Source organism: Notolabrus celidotus, chromosome 8 (genome assembly GCF_009762535.1).
Source record: "Notolabrus celidotus isolate fNotCel1 chromosome 8, fNotCel1.pri, whole genome shotgun sequence".
Classification (NCBI taxonomy): domain Eukaryota; kingdom Metazoa; phylum Chordata; class Actinopteri; order Labriformes; family Labridae; genus Notolabrus; species Notolabrus celidotus.
The window spans coordinates 35,222,119-35,242,911 of record NC_048279.1 but is presented as its reverse complement, the minus strand read 5'-3'; the positions used below and the strand labels follow the sequence as shown (position 1 = coordinate 35,242,911).

The 20,793-nt window shown below is 40.2% G+C and overlaps 1 protein-coding gene across 1 annotated transcript in view; it reads right to left on the bottom strand.

Annotated features, from left to right (window-relative positions):
• Positions 1–20,504, bottom strand: part of sparc (secreted protein, acidic, cysteine-rich (osteonectin)) — a 37,271-nt gene extending 16,767 nt beyond the window's left edge. The window contains exons 1-3 of the mRNA XM_034689246.1: positions 20,395–20,504; positions 915–980; positions 325–396 (exon numbers count right to left, since the gene is read on the bottom strand). Of these exons, the coding sequence (XP_034545137.1) occupies positions 325–396; positions 915–971 (129 nt within the window). The 5' untranslated portion in view covers positions 972–980; positions 20,395–20,504. The remainder of the gene's footprint in view (positions 1–324; positions 397–914; positions 981–20,394) is intronic.
• Between the last annotated feature and the right edge of the window lie 289 nt (positions 20,505–20,793).

Genomic DNA, 20,793 nt, shown 5'->3' with positions numbered 1-20,793 from the left:
ACGTTGCAGAACTTTGTTAGACTTTTCAGGATTAGAGGAGCAGAAATGAGCAACAGTTTATCCAGATTATCTCGTTTATTGGAGGTAAATTTAAAAGTGAGCTGGCCTGAAGTAAGAGGAATATTCCCACATTGCACAAGAAGACTAATCTAAGTATTACAGCAAAGCAGATTACTTAAAGGGGTCAGATTGGCTCACCAGTTTAAGGCCTACACAGGTCATTCTATGATTGTTTATTGATCTGTTCATTAACACCTTTTTTTGCATGTTCTCAAATGCTTACAGGCATTCATTAAATTAAATAGGTTGAACATCTGGACTGACCTCAACCACAAGCTCCTCAACCACTGGCTCCTCAGCAACCAGCGCTTCGTCCATAATGGGCTCCTCCTCGGTCTAGGACACACACACACACACACACACACGAAACTGTTATAACTTGCACGAAAACAAATGGCTGTATTGTCCTCAGAGAAAAAACAAATCACTTGAGTAAAGGAGGTCAGAAGCAGACAATGATGTCCCTCACATGTGCAGCCACACAATAGTACACTGGAGACACACACAATCACATGCACACACACACACACACACACACACATTTTGGATCTTCATGCACATGCAGCTGAAAGCTCAGGGGAGCACTTGAGCGTTGAAAAAAGAAATATTGAGCACACTACAGTGATGAAAACAGATAATCCCAATGAGTTAGATGTTGGGACTTCACTTTGATAGGAAAACATGATTATCAAACACACACACACACACACACACACCCAAGGGCAAAGAGGGAAACTCTCACACGAGAATCAACACAGGAAAGGAAAAAGGAGACACAAAGGGAGGAACATGCTCATAAAGACAAAAGTAGACCACACACACACACACACACACACACGTGCGGTATCACTCACAGGAGCTGCCATGGCGTGGCCAGCCAGGCACAGGATGAAGACAATCCACACCCTCATCTTCAAAGTCTGTGGAGACAAAGAGATCAACAGGTAAGCCGAGTTTAACTCAAACAATTATTAAGCTGAGCCACGTACAACAGGATCCAGTATCTGTGATTTCGTCTTGTAAAGATTGTTTCCAGTGCAATTGTCACCCACAGTTTCAGTCTGGCATCAAACGCTTCACTCTTTATCAAATGTTATCATGCAAAGGCAACAGCATGACTTCAGGGGTGAGTCTGAGACAAAGAGAGAGGAAAGAAAGGACCATGCGTCCTCTTTGGATGTGAGTGAGTTTGAAAGAAGAGAGCTGCAGGGTGACAGATTTCTGCAGGACTACTCTGAAGATGGTGTCACCAAGGCGGTCTCAAAAAGCATGCTGAATTTTTCCAGTTTTACATTTAGGACTACTGCAAAAAATATAAGCTATGGTTCTGAAAGATAACCTTAAAGACATGCAAACTCAATCGCAAAAGTAAAAGTCTGGTTAAAAAAGGATCGACTTTGGGACAGGGGATTCTGGAGGGCAGAAATAGAGACTGTTTTTGCAGCACTCTCATGTGGAACCTTTCAGACAATCTGTACCACTCACTGTACATTTATAGTCCCTGATTAAAACATTTATTGCATGAATTCCTTGAATGTGTTTTCCTTAGAATAAAAAATGTGTTGCATCATTTTAAACACAGCAGGGTCCTGGGATGGTTCCCTGAGGAACTCCTGCTGAGCAAAGCTTTCCATTGGAGGGTTTCAGCATTAAAACCAAGTACTAGTTATAAAGTTGAACTTATAGAGCTTCAATTTTCACCTTCTTCACAATGTTTCCTATCTTTTAGTTCTGGTTCTGAAAGATAACATTTACAAATTGATGCCACTTTGATGTTTTTGGACTTGCAAACTCAATTCCAAAAGTAAAAATCTAAAGATAGGCTAAAAAAGGAGCAACTTAGGGACTTTTTTGCAGCAGCAGCCTCATGTTGAACAAACCTTTCAGACAATCTGTACCACTTCCATTTATAGTCCCTGACTAAAAACATTGCATTAATTCCTTGAATGTGTTTTTCCTTAGAATAAAAAATGTGTTGCATCATTTTAAACACAGCAGGGTCCTGGGATGGTTCCTTGAGGAACTCCTGCTGAGCAAAACTTTCCTTTGGAGGGTTTCAGTATTCAAACAAAGCACTCGTAATAAAGTTGAACTTATAGGGCTTGAATTTTCACCTTCTTCACAGTGTTTTCTATCTTTAATTTCTGGTTCTGAAAGATGACATTTACAAATTGATGCCACATTGATGTTTTGGACTTGCAAACTCAATTCCAAAAGTAAAAATCTAAAGATAGGCTCAAAAAGGAGCAACTTTGGGACTTTTTTTTGCAGCAGTCTCATGTTGAACAAACCTTTCAGACAATCTGTACCACTTCCATTTATAGTCCCTGATTAAAAACATTGCATGAATTCCTTGAATGTGTTTTTCCTTAGAATAAAAAACGTGTTGCATCATTTTCAAACACAGCAGGGTCCTGGGATGGTTCCCTGAGGAACTCCTGCAGAGCAAAGCTTTCCTTCGGAGGGTTTCAATATTCAAACAAAGCACTCGTAATAAAATTGAGCTTATAGAGCTTCAATTTTCACCTTCTTCACAGTGTTTTCTATCTTTAATTTCTGGTTCTGAAAGATGACATTTACAAATAGATGCCACTTTGATGTTTTTGGACTTGCAAACTCAATTGTTAAAGTAAAAATCCGGTGATAGGCTCAAAAACTGACTGTTTTTGCAGCACTCTCACGTGTAACCTTTTAGACAATCTGTACCACTTTCATTTATTGTCCCTGATTAAAAACATTGCATGAATTCCTTGAATGTGTTTTTCCTTAGAATACAAAACGTGTTGCATCATTTTCAAACACAGCAGGGTCCTGGGATGGTTCCTTGAGGAACTCCTGCAGAGCAAAGCTTTCCTTCGGATGGTTTCAGTATTCAAACCAAGCACTCGTAATAAAGTTGAACTTATAGAGCTTGAAGTTTCGCCTTCTTCACAGTGTTTTCCATCTTTTATTTCTGGTTCTGAAAGATAACATTTACAAATTGATGCCACTTTGATGTTTTTGGACTTGCAAACTCAATTCCAAAAGTAAAAATCTAAAGATGGGCTAAAAAAGGAGCAACTTTTGGGACTTTTTTTGGCAGCAGTCTCATGTTGAACAAACCTTTCAGACAATCTGTACCACTTCCATTTATTCTCCCTGATTAAGACATTTAATGAATTCCTTGAATGTGTTTTTCCTTAGAATAAAAAACGTGTTGCATCATTTTCAAACACAGCAGGGTCCTGGGATGGTTCCCTGAGGAACTCCTGCTGAGCAAAGCTTTCCTTCGGATGGTTTCAGTATTCAAACAAAGCACTCGTAATAAAATTGAACTTATAGAGCTTCAATTTTCACCTTTTTCACAATGTTTTCTATCTTTAATTTCTGGTTCTGAAAGATGACATTTACAAATAGATGCCACTTTGATGTTTTTGGACTTGCAAACTCAATTCCAAAAGTAAAAATCTAAAGATAGGCTCAAAAAGGAGCAACTTTGGGACTTTTTTTTTGCAGCAGTCTCATGTTGAACAAACCTTTCAGACAATCTGTACCACTTCCATTTACAGTCCCTGATTAAAAACATTGCATGAATTCCTTGAATGTGTTTTTCCTTAGAATAAAAAACGTGTTGCATCATTTTCAAACACAGCAGGGTCCTGGGATGGTTCCTTGAGGAACTCCTGCTGAGCAAAGCTTTCCATTGGAGGGTTTCAGTATTCAAACAAAGCACTCGTAATACAATTGAACTTATAGAGCTTCAATTTCCACCTTCTTCACAGTGTTTTAATCTGTTATTTCTCGTTGCATTTGAAGAAGTTCCCAGCTCATTCTCTTTGTGGCGTGTGACCAAATCAAGGCAGCATTTCCCAAAGTGGGAATGTAGTCGATTTGAAGTCTCATTATCTGGTCCCAGCCACCAAAACGTGAGCTAATGCCACAACTTCTTCTCATAATTCAAGCATTTATGACTTAAATAGAAGAACATGATCAGAAGGATCTACGTTTATTTAGTGGAAAGAATAATCAACCCTCTCTCTTGCTGTCTCTCTGGAAACAACAAAAGCATCTGGACTCAACATGTAACCCAACGCTCTCTCTCTCTCTCTCTCTCTGCAGACTAATGGAAGCTCTCCAGTTTCTGAACAAAACCCTCAGTGTCTGCTGTGTTTACTGGCAGCTCGGCCTGAAATTGTCTGTGGCTGTTTGCGGTTTTGTCGAGCAGACTCTCCCTGAACATTATTTCAGCCGCTGACATTTTTCTCTATCGTTCTGGAGTCAAAGCCATCACAGGAGGTGATTGCACTAAATTAGGCTTCAGAAACACGTCTGGAACAGTCTGGGTCGACTTATCGCTCTGACATTTGGGTGAAAACGGGCGAGTAAGCAGCTCCTGTCTTGTGTACACTCTCACAGCAGCGTTTTTCCACGACCTGAGGCAGCATATTTTAACTCCTCATATTTCCACAGGTCTCTGTTTGGAAAAATCGCTCTGCTAAACACACATTTACATTTGTGCAACCATGGCCGATTATGTAAGACCTTGATGTGTGATTTTGGGAGAGCAAAAATCAGAGGTTATACTTTCAGTTATATGATATGGTGATTTGGTAAAAGCCTCTTTTGCATCAGTCCCCAATGCTGCAGGACTGAAGTGAAAAGCATACATATGGGCTTACCTTCCAAAGATCTATCTGGCTTTCAAACATACATTGATTGCTTCAAACAAACTGGATGTTTTGTTTAATTTCAACACAACTTTCTTTGCATTTGCATGATCCTTGCTGCCTGATAACCTTGCTTCCTTTTTCAGTAAATCAGTAAAGTCAGGTTGCTTCTAATGCACTGTCAGAAATGTAACCTGGCTTGTCATGTGAAAGCTACTCTCATAGTTAACCTCTTAGTTATTCTCAAAGATGCACACGTGACAAATTTGAGGAAAATGGGCAACCTTGTTCTCTTGACATTTCCACCAATGGGAGCATGAGCAGTCCTGTATTTGTAAATGTGAGACCAGTGACTGTCTCATTATTAAAAGAGCTAAAGAAAGAAGCAAACACTTTTAATTCTAAAGCATGATATTAAATCATCGGGACCAGGATTCAAGTGAAGTTGGCACTTTCCAGCAGCATAAATCTCTCAAAAACTACTGGTTTAAGTGGAACACAAATTAGTACAGATGTTTGATCCAAGAGGATGAATCCAAATAAAGCCTGGTTTATTCTTCTGCATCAAATCGATGCCCTAGTCCAGGGGTTCCCAAACTTTACCATGCCAAGGCCCACCAAACAGCATTAGCTTCTGGCCGGGGACCCCCTTTGCAAACCCACAGACGATGCTTCAAAAAAACTAAAGAAACATCAACTTTTAGAATGTATTTTCTATTCACTTTTCAATAATTATTACATTTGTTTAGCATAGGAAATTATGAACAAACGTGGTTCCCTGAAATTTTCGGAGGCCCGCCTAGCGCCCCCTGGCGGCCCCCACTTTGAAAACCACTGCCCTAGTCTACATGCGTAGGTCTGCATAGCCCCTGTACCTACCCAGAGACCTAGGCAAGTAGCCTGACGTGCACCTCCTCTAAAAAGTCTACTCATGCAATCAACTGTTGACCGCAATTCCTGTGATTCGTCCTCTAGATTGTATTTCCTTCATTTACAGCGATCCAGAATCCCTGCACATCGACCATGTATTTCATCTCCTCCTAAGTGTCCTCTCTATTCCTCCCTGTAATCATGTCTGTATGATAAACAGCAACATGTATCAGCTGTAGATTAACATAACACGCTCTGAATCTCTGTGGAAAAGTAAACAGAGATCGTAGCGGGGCCGGAAACAGGCGACCGGTGGGGTAGTGCTGCACGCCACTGCTGCGTAGGGTCAATGCACAAGTATAAACCAGGCTTAAGTTAGTTTGCTAATCAATTATGACAAAATACCTGCAGAGCTAGTCAAATTCAGACCAGTCTTACTTTGTTTTTATTGCTTTCAGTTCTTGTCAAATGGTCAGTCTACTAGCATTGTTGCATATAGCCTCATGGAGCTGCTGCACGGCTATGGAGCCGTCTTGAACCCGAGCTGTTTGCCATTTTGTGCATTTGATGTAAAGATGGTGTGATATTCTGGTCTTGATTCATCTTTCTTTTACACAAAAGCATCTACTTGTTTGATTTACACACCATGCATGTCTCACACTAACTGAATAACATGAAAGATGTGTATTTTCTGAGCTGTGTGAGGGCTTCTTCAACATAAATCTCTAGGGTCGCCCTTTCTTCTGCTCAGCCTTCTTCCTCTCTCCACCATCCGATCTGAGCTTCCATTGTTGGACCATGAACCCTCTCTCCATTCCTGCCTCCTGCCCTTCATCGTGTCTCATCTGAAGCGCTGAATAAGGGTGTCTTTGTCGGGTAATGGCGCATGACGTCGCCTTAGTCTTCCTCCGTCCTCTTCCATTAGTTATCTCCCTCTCTGCCTCTCTGCCTCTCTGCCTCTATGAAGTCATCTGTTTCACCCAGACATCCAGAAACAATCTTATCGTCCTCACATCAAAGTGTGTATGGCACATGAGGGCAAGTGCTTTAAAGATCGACCAGGTTTCCTTTGTGCTGTTTTTGTATTTTCTGGCTCGATATCCAAAAGGACTAGACGTCAGATTGTATCTGTTGAGTTTTCCCTCAGCTCTCGGGGGCATTCCTTGAGTCTGATGTGACACAGTTTGCACAATAAAGTGAGCTCTGCAGGAGATCAGGAGGAGGATAATACGGTTTACAAAACACGGCTCAGAATTGCTGGAATTCCTGCACCGGCAGGAGGCTTACACCAGCAACTCAAACAAAACTTTCCAATCTCCTCTTGGAGCGTTTTATTAAAATGTGTTACTTGAACGTGTGCAGCAATTATCATCTCAGACGTGGAGGAATTGGAGGTAAATGTCAGCTCTTGAAGACGTCGCCTTGAGGGGAATTTAACCTGACATTTTGGAGGGGGGTTGGAGAAACTCTTTCCCTCTGCTGGTTGCCGGGATTCCCAAAAAACTCAGAAAGGCCTCTTGGCACGCAAAGTCTGAATAGGGCGACATGTTTGGACAGAGGTGGGGAAGTTTGCATACACTCAAACAGCGATTGTGTTGATGTGTGTTGTTTGATGAACCCTCAGGGTGCATAACAGAGCTTTGACATTTGGACGATATAGTTAAATTGAAGGTTCACCTGGAGGCACATTTTTCTGCTGGTGGTATCCTGAAGTAGCTCAAGAGCATGTTCAGAAACGATTGCTGGGTTTGAAATGTGGTGTATTCTTGCATTCTTTCTCAAGTGCAAGTTTTTACAAGTTTGACGATCAGATTCAACCATGAGGACGTGACTGAGCGCCGTTTCCTCCTATGATACAATACAGTAGAATATGATAAGGTACGATACACTTTATTGTCCCCTCAAACTACTTCTTGAAACAGACGTAGGATGCCTGGACGAGTCGTCTCCAGAAACCTGAAGGGATCCTGAGGCTACTGCCTTCACTAGACCTCAGTGCAAACTGGACTATAGGAGGAACTTTACCCCTGAACTACATGCATTTCGACCGATGGACCAAGGGTCTACATTTAGTTCAGGGGTAGATAATCTCCCCCCTAAAAAGCCCCTGCTGCCCGCCGTCCACAATAACATCACACACATCTGTGATTCTCTTGATTTCTCTTTCTTTCATTAGTTTTTATTTGTTCTATCTTGTTTGTATGTGTGTGTACTTTTCAAAAGAGGAAGCTGTGATTCTCTTGATTTAGCAGCTTGTAACAGTAGTCTTCTCTCAGCCCACCGTGAATGCGTCTCTCCTCCCGGTGTTCCGGTTTTAAAAGTGACCCTGTAAACTGGAGACCTTCAGCTGAACGTGTCAGTGTTTGTGGAGTTTACACAGCTGTTGAAACACAGAGGGAGTTCCTGGGAATGCAAACTAGTTTAGTTTTTATTAAGATTTCAAAATATCCTCATCAGATATTTAATGATGGACTTAAGACGTTTATGAGGGATGCATCCGGCTGAGAGTCTCCAGTTAACAGGGTCGCTGTTTAAACCAAAACATCTTCCGATCTTTGTCACGGCTTTTTGAGTTCAAAAGGATTTTAAAGCTGTGTTGAAACGTCTTTGCTACTCGCGCTTATCTCCTCTCACGTGTTGATTCATTCATTGCTTTTTCCATGTTTTTAACCACAGGAGAAAATTTTCACTGTTTTCATGTTTATCTAATTTTGGAGCACAATTTCAAATTTCAGGGAAATGTATTTTTTCGACACGCTCCGGGTCAACTTTTTTGTCAATTTATTATTTATTTTTTTTAAAAATCAAAACTTTTTTTTCAAAACTTTTTTTTCAAAACTTTTTTTTCAAAACTTTTTTTTCAAAACTTTTTTTTCAAATCTTTTTTCAAAACTTTTTTTTCAAAAAAATTTAAACATTTTTTTTCAAAAAAAATTTAAACATTTTTTTTCAAAAATTCTTTTTCAAATATTTTTTCTTCCAATTTTTCTTTTTTTGTCAATTTTCTTTACAATTTTTTTTGTAATTTATTTTTTTTTTTTGTAATTTTTTTTGATTTTTTTTCCAAAAACCATTCACAGTCATTGTTTTTTCCATCTGTGATTCTCTTGATTTCTCTTTCTTTCATTAGTTTTTATTTGTTCTATCTTTTTTGTATGTGTGTGTACTTTTCAAAAGAAGAAGCTGTGATTCTCTTGATTTAGCAGCTTGTAACAGTAGTCTTCTCTCAGCCCACCGCGAATGCGTCTCTCCTCCCGGTGTTCCGGTTTTAAAAGTGACCCTGTAAACTGGAGACCTTCAGCTGAATGTGTCAGTGTTTGTGGAGTTTACACAGCTGTTGAAACACAGAGGGAGTTTTAAGATTCAATATCCTCATCAGATATTTAATGATGGTCTAAAGACGTTTATGAGGGATGCATCCGGCTGAGAGTCTCCAGTTAACAGGGTCGCTGTTTAAACCAAAACACCTGCCGATCTCTGCCACGGCTTTTTGAGTTCAAAAGGATTTTAAAGGCGTGTTGAAACGTCTTTGCTACTCGCGCTTATCTCCTCTCACGTGTTGATTCAGTGAATCCATCTGTGATGAAATATAGCACCATCTAAAACAGCCCCAGCTGAGTCTCATGCTAACAGGCTAACTGTTGTGGTGCTCATAATGATACCTGCCTGTCCGTCTGCTTCTATGGTGTCATCTGTGATGAATGGCATTCGTCTTTGTTTTACTGCCCTCTACTGGTCTGGTGGTGTAGTGCATTCACTTTTTTTTTCTCCATACGTCACTGGCCTGATTTGCACAATCTACCCTGGACTTCAGCCCGTGGTCGAAACACAGACAACAATGGGGGCACAGGAACCTTTTAGTTCAGGGTGAAGTAGTTCTGGGAACTGTTGGTCGAAATGCACCTTATATCTCTTCAGTCCTTTTTACAATCCAGGCAACAAATCTCATCAAAGATCTGAACATCTGAGATTGGCGGAAAGGTAATAATTTAGTACGGTTAAACAAGAAATACATCCAAGTCATCCAAGGCGAGTCCTTTTATAATGGTGACCACTGTTTCTGCAGGTCCAGAGATGAGAAGCCGAAAGCAGGTTGGACGTGGAAAAATACAGCAACCCTGGCAGAGTATGCGGACGGTGACGTCTCCAAATAACCTGCACACAGGGACACTTCTCAAAGGCTGAGCTAAAAAAAAAAAAAAAGCTAAAGAGTTCTGCTTACGGGAAATCTCGTAATGACACGCTCTTATAAGTGGCGTGTCTGACAGGGCGTGAGAGCTGGACGTTAGGGCAAAGAGGGGAAATAAAAAAAACCTGTCTCATCTCCAAAACATGTGGGGTAGGTATTTGATTTGGAGGGACGTGGTGTTCCCGTTGTGTGTCCTCTTATAGAATATTCCTGTTTAGTCGCAGAGCCATTCAGCTGCTCTCTGCAGGAAGGAGGAGGAGGCCGGACGGACTGACGTAACAGCAAAACAAATTATTTTATTTGGAAAGCTGCTCTCATAATCAAACATGGCCCGGGCTAAAAGGGAAACTTCAGGCTCATAAAGGGGGCCTTTTTCTCCTCAATGTGTTTAATTTGGGAGGTTAGTTAGGTAAGCATCTGTAAACTCTGCACGGAGGAAAACAACCTGCACTGGAGCTGCTGCTGATACACAAATCTCCCTCACTTTCTCCCTAATATATCTCTTTTTCAGGCTCGTTTTCTGCCCTTTAAAGGGAGCAGATTGAGAGGAATTCTTTCTTCTCTTCCTTGGAGATACAGCAGACAGGTTTGTAGGCCTTGAAAAACAACCTGAAGCAGACAGCCTGCCAGCAAACACTGCAGACAAACAACCCTGGCATGCAAAGGACTGTGAAGAAGCAAATATTCAGCCCGGGCTCTGAGACAGTGATTTCCTCTGTCTGCGTTGAGCTCTGCAGACAGCGGACTGTTTGGATGTGAAAAAATCCAAGTTAATGAAATATCTTGTAAATCTCTGGTTTCTGAAAGGCTGTGCATGAAAGACAGCTGTGTGATAAATGTCAAAGAAGAGGAGAGAACAACTGGACTTACAGTTTGCATCTCATAATTCCTTGTTTTTTTAATGAACCAAGAGGTACCACCAAGAAGAGAGCTTGAGGTCCAACAGGTGTTAGAACACCTGAGTCATGCAGGTAAGTCTTTCCTGTAGTTTGTGCAAAAAAAGAACTTCCAGAAAAGACAAGTTTTCTTGTCTTAATATAATGTAGAAAATGCAAAAAGGTACCTTGATACAGACACCGAATGGTACCTTGAAGAAGACGCTGTGAGGAACTGTTTTACAGACTCTAAAGGTAAGGAGTCTTTTGATAAAAGCAGAATCTTGGGTACTGAGAACCAGATGCTAAAAGGTACCCTGAGACAGATCTTTAAGGTATACTTTACGACATTAAACCTTAGAACAGATGCTTTCAGGTACACAAATACAGTTGCTAAATGGTAGCCCAAAGAAGATGTTGGTACTTAAACTGATGCACCAAGGGTACCATGAAATAAAAGTAGGTGGCTTTCTCTGATGTTTTTTTAACAGATGTCAAAGGGTATCATGAACCCTTCGAACAGACACATAAGGGTACCTTGAGACACCAGCTCAAGGATACCTTGAAACTCTTACAGACTCTACCTTGAGCAGAAAATGTGCATGATTCAAACTAAAACATTAAGCTTTGATGATGTTATTTTAAGAAATGCAAAAAGGTACCTTGAAGAAGACGCTGTAAGGAACTGTTTGACAAACTCTGAAGGTAAGGAGTCGTTAGAAAACATGGATAAAAGCTGATTCCAAGCTGATACAGTTGCTGCTACGGGATTCAATAAAAGCCGATTCTTGGGTACCAAATCCAGGTACTAATGGGTACTCTGACACAAGGCTTTAAGTGGTACCTAATAACAGACACTTAATAGCTGCTAACAGGCACACTAATACAGACGCTAATAGCTAGATGTTAAAGGGGACTTTAAATGGATGCAGAAGGGTACCTCGAACTAGAAGAGTGCTTAACTGATGCTAGATGAAATTTGCTGAAGGGTACCTCAATACTCACGCAAAGGTATCAGAGGCATTTCCTTAAAAATGAGCTAAAAGAAATGTTAAAGGAGTACCATGTAACAGAATCTCTTCAAACAGCTAGTTTTGGGTACCTTGATATACCAGTTCAAGGGTACCTTGAAATGCTTGCAGACTCTAATCTACCTACTCTACCAAAGTGCATGACTCAAAGTAAGACGTTAAGCTTTGCTGATGTAATTTAAAAATGCAAAAGGGTACCTTGATACAGACACCAAACGGCACTTTGAAGTAGAAGCTATGAAGAACCTTTTGACAGACTCAGAAGGTAAGGAGGAAAAACTGCAAAAGGATACAATAAAAGCAGATCCTTGGGTAATGAGAACCAGGAACTAAAGGGTACCTTGAAGGCAGGGCCTTAATGGGGTCCCTTCTAACAGACATTAAAGGATACCTTGAAATAGAAGGGGATGGTTGTCTTTAACAGATGCTAAATGGCACTTTCAGAGAAACATACACTGAAGGGTACCTCAATACAAACATGAAAGGTACCAGAGGCAGATTACAGAATTTCCCCTTGGGGATCAATAAAGTAAAATCTTGGATATGCAAAGATATCCTAAAACATATATATTAAAGGGTACCATGAAACAGAGTCCCTTCAAACAGATACTTTCAGGTACCTTAAGACACCAGCTCAAGGGTACCAAACACTTGCAGACTCTACCTTGTGCAGAAAAAGTGCATGATTCAAAGTAAGACGTCAAGCTTTGCTGATGCAATTTAAAAATTGCAAAATGGGTACCTTGACACAGACACCAAACGGCACCTTGAATTAGAAGCTATGAAGAACTTTTTGAAAGACTCAGAAGGTAAGGAGGAAAAACTGCAAAAGGATACAATAAAAGCAGATCCTTGGGTAACGAGAACCAGGAACTAAAGGGTACCTTGAAGGCAGGGCCTTAATGGGGTCCCTTCTAACAGACATTAAAAGATACCTTGAAATATGAGGGTATGGGTGTCTTTAACAGATGCTTAATGGCACTTTCAAAAATACATACACTGAAGGGTACCTCAAAACAAACAGGAAAGGTATCAGAGGCAGATTACAGAATTTCCCCTTGGGGATCAATAAAGTAAAATCTTGGATATGCAAAGATATCCTAAAACATATATATTAAAGGGTACCATGAAACAGAGTCCCTTCAAACAGATACTTTCAGGTACCTTAAGACACCAGCTCAAGGGTACCAAACACTTGCAGACTCTACCTAAAAGTGCATGATTCAAAGTAAGACGTCAAGCTTTGCTGATGTAATGTTAAAATTGCAAAAGGGTACCTTGATACAGACACCAAATGGCACCTTGAAGTAGACACTATATGGATCTGTTTGACAGACTCTGAAGGTAAGGAGTCAGTGAAAAACTGCAAAAGGATGCAATAAAAGCAGATTCTTGGGTAACGAGAACCAGGAACTAAAGGGTACCTTGAAGGCAGGGCCTTAATGGGGTCCCTTCTAACAGACATTAAAGGATACCTTGAAATAGAAGGGTATGGTTGTCTTTAACAGATGCTAAATGGCACTTTAGGAGAAACATACACTGAAGGGTACCTCAATACAAACATGAAAGGTATCAGAGGCAGATTACAGAATTTCCCCTTGGGGATCAATAAAGTAAAATCTTGGATATGCAAAGATATCCTAAAACATATATATTAAAGGGTACCATGAAACAGAGTCCCTTCTAACAGATACTTTCAGGTACCTTAAGACACCAGCTCAAGGGTACCAAACACTTGCAGACTCTACCTTGTGCAGAAAAAGTGCATGATTCAAAGTAAGACGTGAAGCTTTGCTGATGCAATTTAAAAATTGCAAAATGGGTACCTTGATACAGACACCAAACGGCACCTTGAATTAGAAGCTATGAAGAACTTTTTGAAAGACTCAGAAGGTAAGGAGGAAAAACTGCAAAAGGATACAATAAAAGCAGATCCTTGGGTAACGAGAACCAGGAACTAAAGGGTACCTTGAAGGCAGGGCCTTAATGGGGTCCCTTCTAACAGACATTAAAGGATACCTTGAAATAGAAGGGTATGGTTGTCTTTAACAGATGCTAAATGGCACTTTCAGAGAAACATACACTGAAGGGTACCTCAATACAAACATGAAAGGTATCAGAGGCAGATTACAGAATTTCCCCTTGGGGATCAATAAAGTAAAATCTTGGATATGCAAAGATATCCTAAAACATATATATTAAAGGGTACCATGAAACAGAGTCCCTTCAAACAGATACTTTCAGGTACCTTAAGACACCAGCTCAAGGGTACCAAACACTTGCAGACTCTACCTAAAAGTGCATGATTCAAAGTAAGACGTCAAGCTTTGCTGATGTAATGTTAAAATTGCAAAAGGGTACCTTGATACAGACACCAAATGGCACCTTGAAGTAGACACCATATGGATGTGTTTGACAGACTCAGAAGGTAAGGAGTCTTTGAAGAACTGCAAAAGGATGCAATAAAAGCAGATTCTTGGGAAAGGTACCTTGAGACAGCTCTATAAGGGGAACCTTATAGCAGATATTAAAGGTGCTTGAAAAAGATGCTAAAGGGTACACTAATACAGTCGCTACAGAGTAGCCCAAAGTAGATTTTAAATTGTACTAAACAGATGCACAAGGGTACATCGAAATAGAAGTGTCTTTAACAGATGAACTCACACAAAATCAGAGGCTGATACTTCAAGATATCCTAAAACATATATATTAAAGGGTACCATGAAACCAAGTGCCTTCAAACAGAAATGTTAGGGTACCTTGAGACACCAGCTCAAGGTTACTTTGAAACCCTTGCAGACTCTACCTTGTGCAGAAAAAGATGAAGCATGTTTCAAAGTAAGACGTGGAACTTCTGATTTCTATGAGCAGTAACCTGAAGGTTGCAGTTAGCGACCTGCAGCAGCGTTTACTCTCGTATCAGATATCAGGCTCTTTCAATCAAAGCCACTTCCCGGACCAGTAACATGACACCGAGGAGGGGGAGAGACCCCTTTAGGTTTCCGAGACAAAGAGCAGCTTCAGAGACCAGCAGTCGTCCCTATCAGTCTCTGAGCACAAAGAGGACTAACAGAAATCTGGAAGTGGAGGAGCACGCATGGGGACAGAAGAAGAAAAGCAGGGATACCTGAGTAACCTGAGGTTTCATCACCTGACCTCTTTGATTAAGTTCTTCATTTTCCTCAACCAAGACTCTGCAGACTTTGTCTTTGCAGGTCTACTTTGGTCTGATGCAAAAAGTCGAACACATCTCAATCAAAGCTGCTGTTGTGTCCAGCAAAGTGGGCTCTGATTGCACTTTGCTTTTATCCTTGCTCTCTCTTTCTTCTGTGCAATTTGACATCATCATAACTGTTATTAACCTGCATGCTGCTTTCATCAAGGTCTCTTTCTGCCTGAGATGAAAACACTAACAGTCAGTCTTTGTTTTGAGGTTATATCTGTTGAATTTGTCAGAGTGCAGCGACCTGTTCCAGCCTTCTTGTTGTATGCACACTGGAAGACGTCAACTCTCTGCGGTCAGTGAAAAAAGTGGCACACCACTGTCACATAAATTTAGCTGTAGCTGCTCTTCCCTGGGTAATTACAGATTCAAGCGGCCAAAGAATACATGTCTGTGAGGTTTTCGTGCCACAAAGGCGTCGATGTGTTTTACAACTTTTGCTTGGAGTTCAACAAACAGCTGTGGCTTCAGTCGATGAGTAAACAAGAAAATAGCAGACTTGCTGCCTCAGGAGGAGAATCATGGTGCTTTAGAGCGGCTTGATTAAAGAGCTGAGGGTCACATTTCCCACACTTATCCCACGTTTGTTATTTCCATCTCCCTGCACCACTTCATTTGATTACCTTCTACTCTTTCCTTCCCTTATATCATAATTTTTCTTCTCCTTAAACCCTTTCTTACTCCCTCTGTTTTCCTTCGTCATCACCTCTTTGTTTCACTGCTTCTTCCTCCTCCGTCTCTCTCCTCCAGCTTCTTTGTCTCTCTTTGCTGACACTAAACTCCAGCTCTTTCTGCTCCACGTCGAGTCCAGACAGCTGCACAATCCTTCCTTCCTGTCGTGGGGATTAGAGTTTTTTCTTCAGGGTGCCAAGCTGACCCGGTATTTCCCAGCATCCTCAGCTTAAATGCCAACACCCTCACCCTCTCTCCTCCTCCTCCTTCTTCTTCCTCCTCCCATCTTGGTCCAAACCTGCCACCTCAACAATTAAGCAGCCAGAGAAGCTTGGTCTCATACTAATGCAGAGACTTTGTCTTTCAGTCTTTCCAAAGAGGGCTGAGGAAAACCCACGAAAAGAAGAACATCACGTGGAAACTAAAGACGGTGATGGCTGTTCTTTGTCATTTAACTTCATATCAGCACCGAACGTCACATTTTAAATCACTTAGATTCATTTAAGGGGAATATTAAAGAATAATTACCAAATCCATCTTTTTCAACACCTGAACAGGTTTCTTTTTTTTTTTTTCAAAGATCTGTTTATTTGAATTTTTACACATTAAAATAAAGAAATAGAAAGGAAAAATAAAAAATTGTGAAACTTCAATGAGATAAATAGGTTAATATTCAAAAATGAATAAATGCAAAAAGTAAAAAAGCACTAAGAATAATAAAATATGTGTATATATAAAAATATAAATAAATAAAAATAAGTTAATAAAAAAATAATAATAAGGTTAATAAATGACAATAATATAAAATAAAAAATAAATAAATATAAAGAGAAAAAAATAGTGAAACTTCAATAAGATAAATAGGTTAATATTCAAAAAACAAATAAATGCAAAAGGTAAAAATGCAATAAGAATAACAATTTAAAAAAATAAAGTAAAAAATAATAAATAAAAAGAAATTAATAAATAATAGTTATAATGATAAATGACAATAATTTAAAATTAAAATAAATAAATAGAAAGGAAACGTAAAAAGTAGTGAAGCTTCAATAAGATAACTAGGTTAATATTAAAAAAATAGATAAATGCAACAGGTAAAAAAGCAAAAAAATTAAATAATATACATATATATAAATATATAAATAATAAATAGATACAAATTAATGAATAAATAATGCTGATAATGATAATAAATGACAATAATTTAAATTAAATAAATAAATAAATAATACATGAGAATAAAATAATAATAATATTATTAAATGACAATAATCTAAAATAAAAAATAAATAAATAGAAAGGAAAAATATAAAATAGTGAAACTTTAATAAGATAAATAGGTTAAGATTTAAAAAATAAATAAATGCAAAAGGTAAAAATGCAATAAAAATAACAATAAAAAAGAAGTAAAAAAATAATAAATAATTATAATAATAATAATAGTGATTATAATACCCCAAGAATTATTATAAAAACACCACATGTGCTAATCTACAACGAGAACATCAGGACATGTTCTTCTTTGAATATAGGTGTCGTGCTACAGAAAGGATTCAAAGCCTCACAGGATCAAATAAAAAATTTGTCCATTAAAAAAGAAAAAATCAAAACCTGCAACCAGCTTTATGAGGTGGGGTTTTTATAAGGTCAAAGAAAGGCAGCCATAATTTAAAAAAATGGTTTGTTTGATCTTTTCAAGTCTGCTAAAATAAAGAGCCTCCCTGATCCAACCCTCACAGGATGAAGGAGAGGCAGACATCCAGCAAAATAAAATCTGACATCTGGCCAATAAAGTGAGGAAGGCTATGAACAGGTTACTTCCACAAAATCATTATATTTACAGTTAAAAATGAACTTTTATTCTCTGACATGACACTTTTATGAAGACTATTCAACCAAAGACAGAGCAAAGTAAAGTTATAACAGTTCAGATCTGCTGTTATTCCACATGCAATGTCCGCCCTTGGTGCACGTGCACATCAGACTTGTGTTAGTTTCTTAGTGGACCTTTTAAAAGAAGCTGCAATGACTCTAATCCTCTCATATGCACACGTGTTAACTTCAGATTCAAGATGAGCGCAGCAGAAGTTTTCTCTTCTAGCGGACAGGTGTGGAAACGACCTTCAAATGCAAATTGATGCTTCAGTGTTTGAAATGACTCATTTCTGCACGTACGACATTCTGAACAGTGAAGCTTGAAGAGCAAACTCATTTTCCCAGAGGATTTAGACTTTTTCTGTAAGATTTAGGAGGAGGAAACTTCCTGTTTTCTACTTCTAGGTATCCAAAACTATTGTGTACTTATGTGGTCATCAAGCAAGCCTCTGCATGGTGTCAGATATGAACCAGCAGCCTCTAAAGCAGGGGTGTCAAACTCATTTCAGTTCAGGGGCCACACACAGCCCAAACTGATCTGAAGTGGGCCGGACCAGCAAAATCCTAACATAATATGTTTGTATGGTCTTTTTTGCCATGATGAGTCTCACAGTGGGCTTTTGCTCTTTAAGCACTGAGACCTGCTGCGAACACACCAAACACACAAGTTATCCATTCACCTGACACCGAATTGAATGTTTACTGCAAAAGAACAGATAGATTATAATAATGAAGAAGGTAAAGTGGACTATTTTGGACTCCTCAGTTCCAGCATGAACAGTTTGCTTGCTGGACAGTGTTGTATGCAGCGGTGTAGTGCTAGTGTTAGTAGTTAGTGGATCATCTTATAGTGCCCAAAAAAATCTTTATGAATCTCAATCGGATTATGCAAACAGCAAGTCATTTATTTTATCACTTTGAGAAAAAAAGTCCTGAAAAAAAAAAACGCTTTTCAGCTTCTGGTTCACTCAGTCTGCACCATAGACTGTATACAATATGCTGCTCGACTGCTGTCGAGCTATTGTGATGTAAAGAGGCTGGCTGACTAGTCAACAACTACAGTGTTCCCGCCTGTCAGTCAAGTCAGCTGTGCCTCTCATTGGAAGACTCATAATCTCAATATCTTCCAAATTGCTGCATTAGAAAAAAACTCAACCCCTACAGTGTGTGCCGATAGAGAAATGATCTATCCAGACTACACTGGTCTTTTGTACCAGGCTGTAAACATGTTTATTTCTACTGTAAAGATCGTCTTGAGCCAGCCTCAAGCGGATCCTCAATGAACTGCAGTTTTTAGCACTTCCACATTGGACTCATATTTTATAGACCAGAGGTTGCCGCCTGATCTCAACTGAATTTTGCAAATAGCAAGTAATCTATCTTCTCACTTTAAGAAAAAAAGCATTGTTCAGGTTTTGGTTTACTCCTATGATTTTATGTGACCCCCCAGAGCACAAATCTGAAATAGTAGTTACTTTCATTGAAAGATTCCAGTTAATGTGTTCTCTGTAAGTTCTTCACTTTACAGAGTGGTTCCGCGGGCCGGATTTGAACCTTTGGCGGGCCGGTTTTGGCCCGCGGGCCGCATGTTTGACACCCCTGCTCTAAAGCCTCCCCTCTTTGTGTTTCTGACCTGCAGGCCTGATTCCTTTGCTCTCCAGCACAGAGCTTGAGTCCAGGGCTTGGTGCAGGCTTGTCACATTTTCCCAAAGCAAACTCAGGAAACTATTTCCACATGAAGCTGTCTTTGTGCAGAAAAGGGGATTGTCGTGTTGAAACAAGGAAAGGACAAACACCGAGTGTGGACTCCAGCTGCAGCCCTGCAGTCACCTAAAGAATGCAGGAATTTCAGCCTCTTTCTTCTAATCTGTGATGTCCTGACACTTGAAGGCGTCTGAACTAACAGAGCGTTTCAAACAGCTGGTAATCGCTCTATGGCAACCTGCATTCCTTCACGAGGGAGTAATCAGAGAGGGGATGGAGGGAGGGAGGGAGGGAGGGAGAGAAGGAGAGATGTTCCATAGTGAAACGCTCCCATTTTTCTATCGGCCTTTGTGTGAATCCCCTCCACCCACACTCATCCTCCTCTCTCTGTGCTTGTTTCCTCTCAGTGTTTGTTCTCACAACTGTCTACGCATATAAAGCTGGGAGTTCTCCAAGGACACACACAGATGCAACAGCTGAAATCTGGGGGCGAATTTATCCAACGTATCCAACGTTTGACAGCAGAGGACAACTTTCTAACACAGCTCCAGCCTGCATCTCCCTCCACCCCCAATCTTTAACCCACAGAGCCCCCACCTCCTCTTCCTCCTCCTCCTCTACCTCCCCCTCTCCTCCTGTTGCCGATGTGGCACACAATACCTCCACAGAGAATGAATCCTCATAATCACAGCTTGTTTACCTGCAGGGAGTGATTTCCCCTCACGGCTGTTTGAGATGTAATAACAGAGGAGATTGTTTACTGAGGGTTCAGGCTGCTGCAGACGCCTTTTAAACCAGACAGAGGTCATTCTAAAGTGAGTTTCAGTCAGTTTGAATTGTTAGAAAAGTAGGGGAACATTGAGAAACAACAAAGCAGGAAGTTGCTAGAAAATCTGCAGCAGGTAGTCAAGTGTGAAATTTAAAAAGTGGATTGAATTCTGTGATTGTAGCCGCTAAAATGTGTGTGACACACACTAAGAGGATAGATTATGCTGCCAGGTTCACTTCAGTCTGACTGGCAGGGAAAGAAACTGCATGTTTTTGTTTGATTGATCGCACCTGATCAAGAAATGTGTTTTAGTTTGAGAGCAGAGAAGTGTGAGGGAAAGGTACAACTTCAGCAAACTTACTCTGAGTCCTCTCAAAGTCCTGCAGACTCAAAAGTAATCTGTGAAGTCTTAACAGACGACCGTCACACACTAAATGACACGCAGAGTCCACAGATTTCGTGCAGAGTGAGCGCTCTTACCTTTAGCTTTGCAGAGCAGGGACCAGAGGAGAAGTCAGCAGTGAGCAGGGCCGGGTAGATCTGACACACTCACCAGTTCACACAGAAGACATTTCCAGTGGGACGTCCCAGTTAGGACACAGAACAGCCCCCACTCCCCTCTCCCTCCCTCCCTCCCTCCCTCCCTCCCTCCCTGGTAGGAGGAGCTTGTTCACACTAATTCTTCAAAACAGCTCCAGACTGGATAACAACCATATACATTTATCTTCTGACACAGGAGTCAGAGCTGGAACATGAAGTTTTCATGTAGAGAGAGCTGCAAATTAGCCTTACAGCATCATAAATGTGCACTTCTTTTAATTATAACTTTTAAAAACAGAAGACTTTAGGTCACAAAAGGAAACACAAAAGGACAGGGTG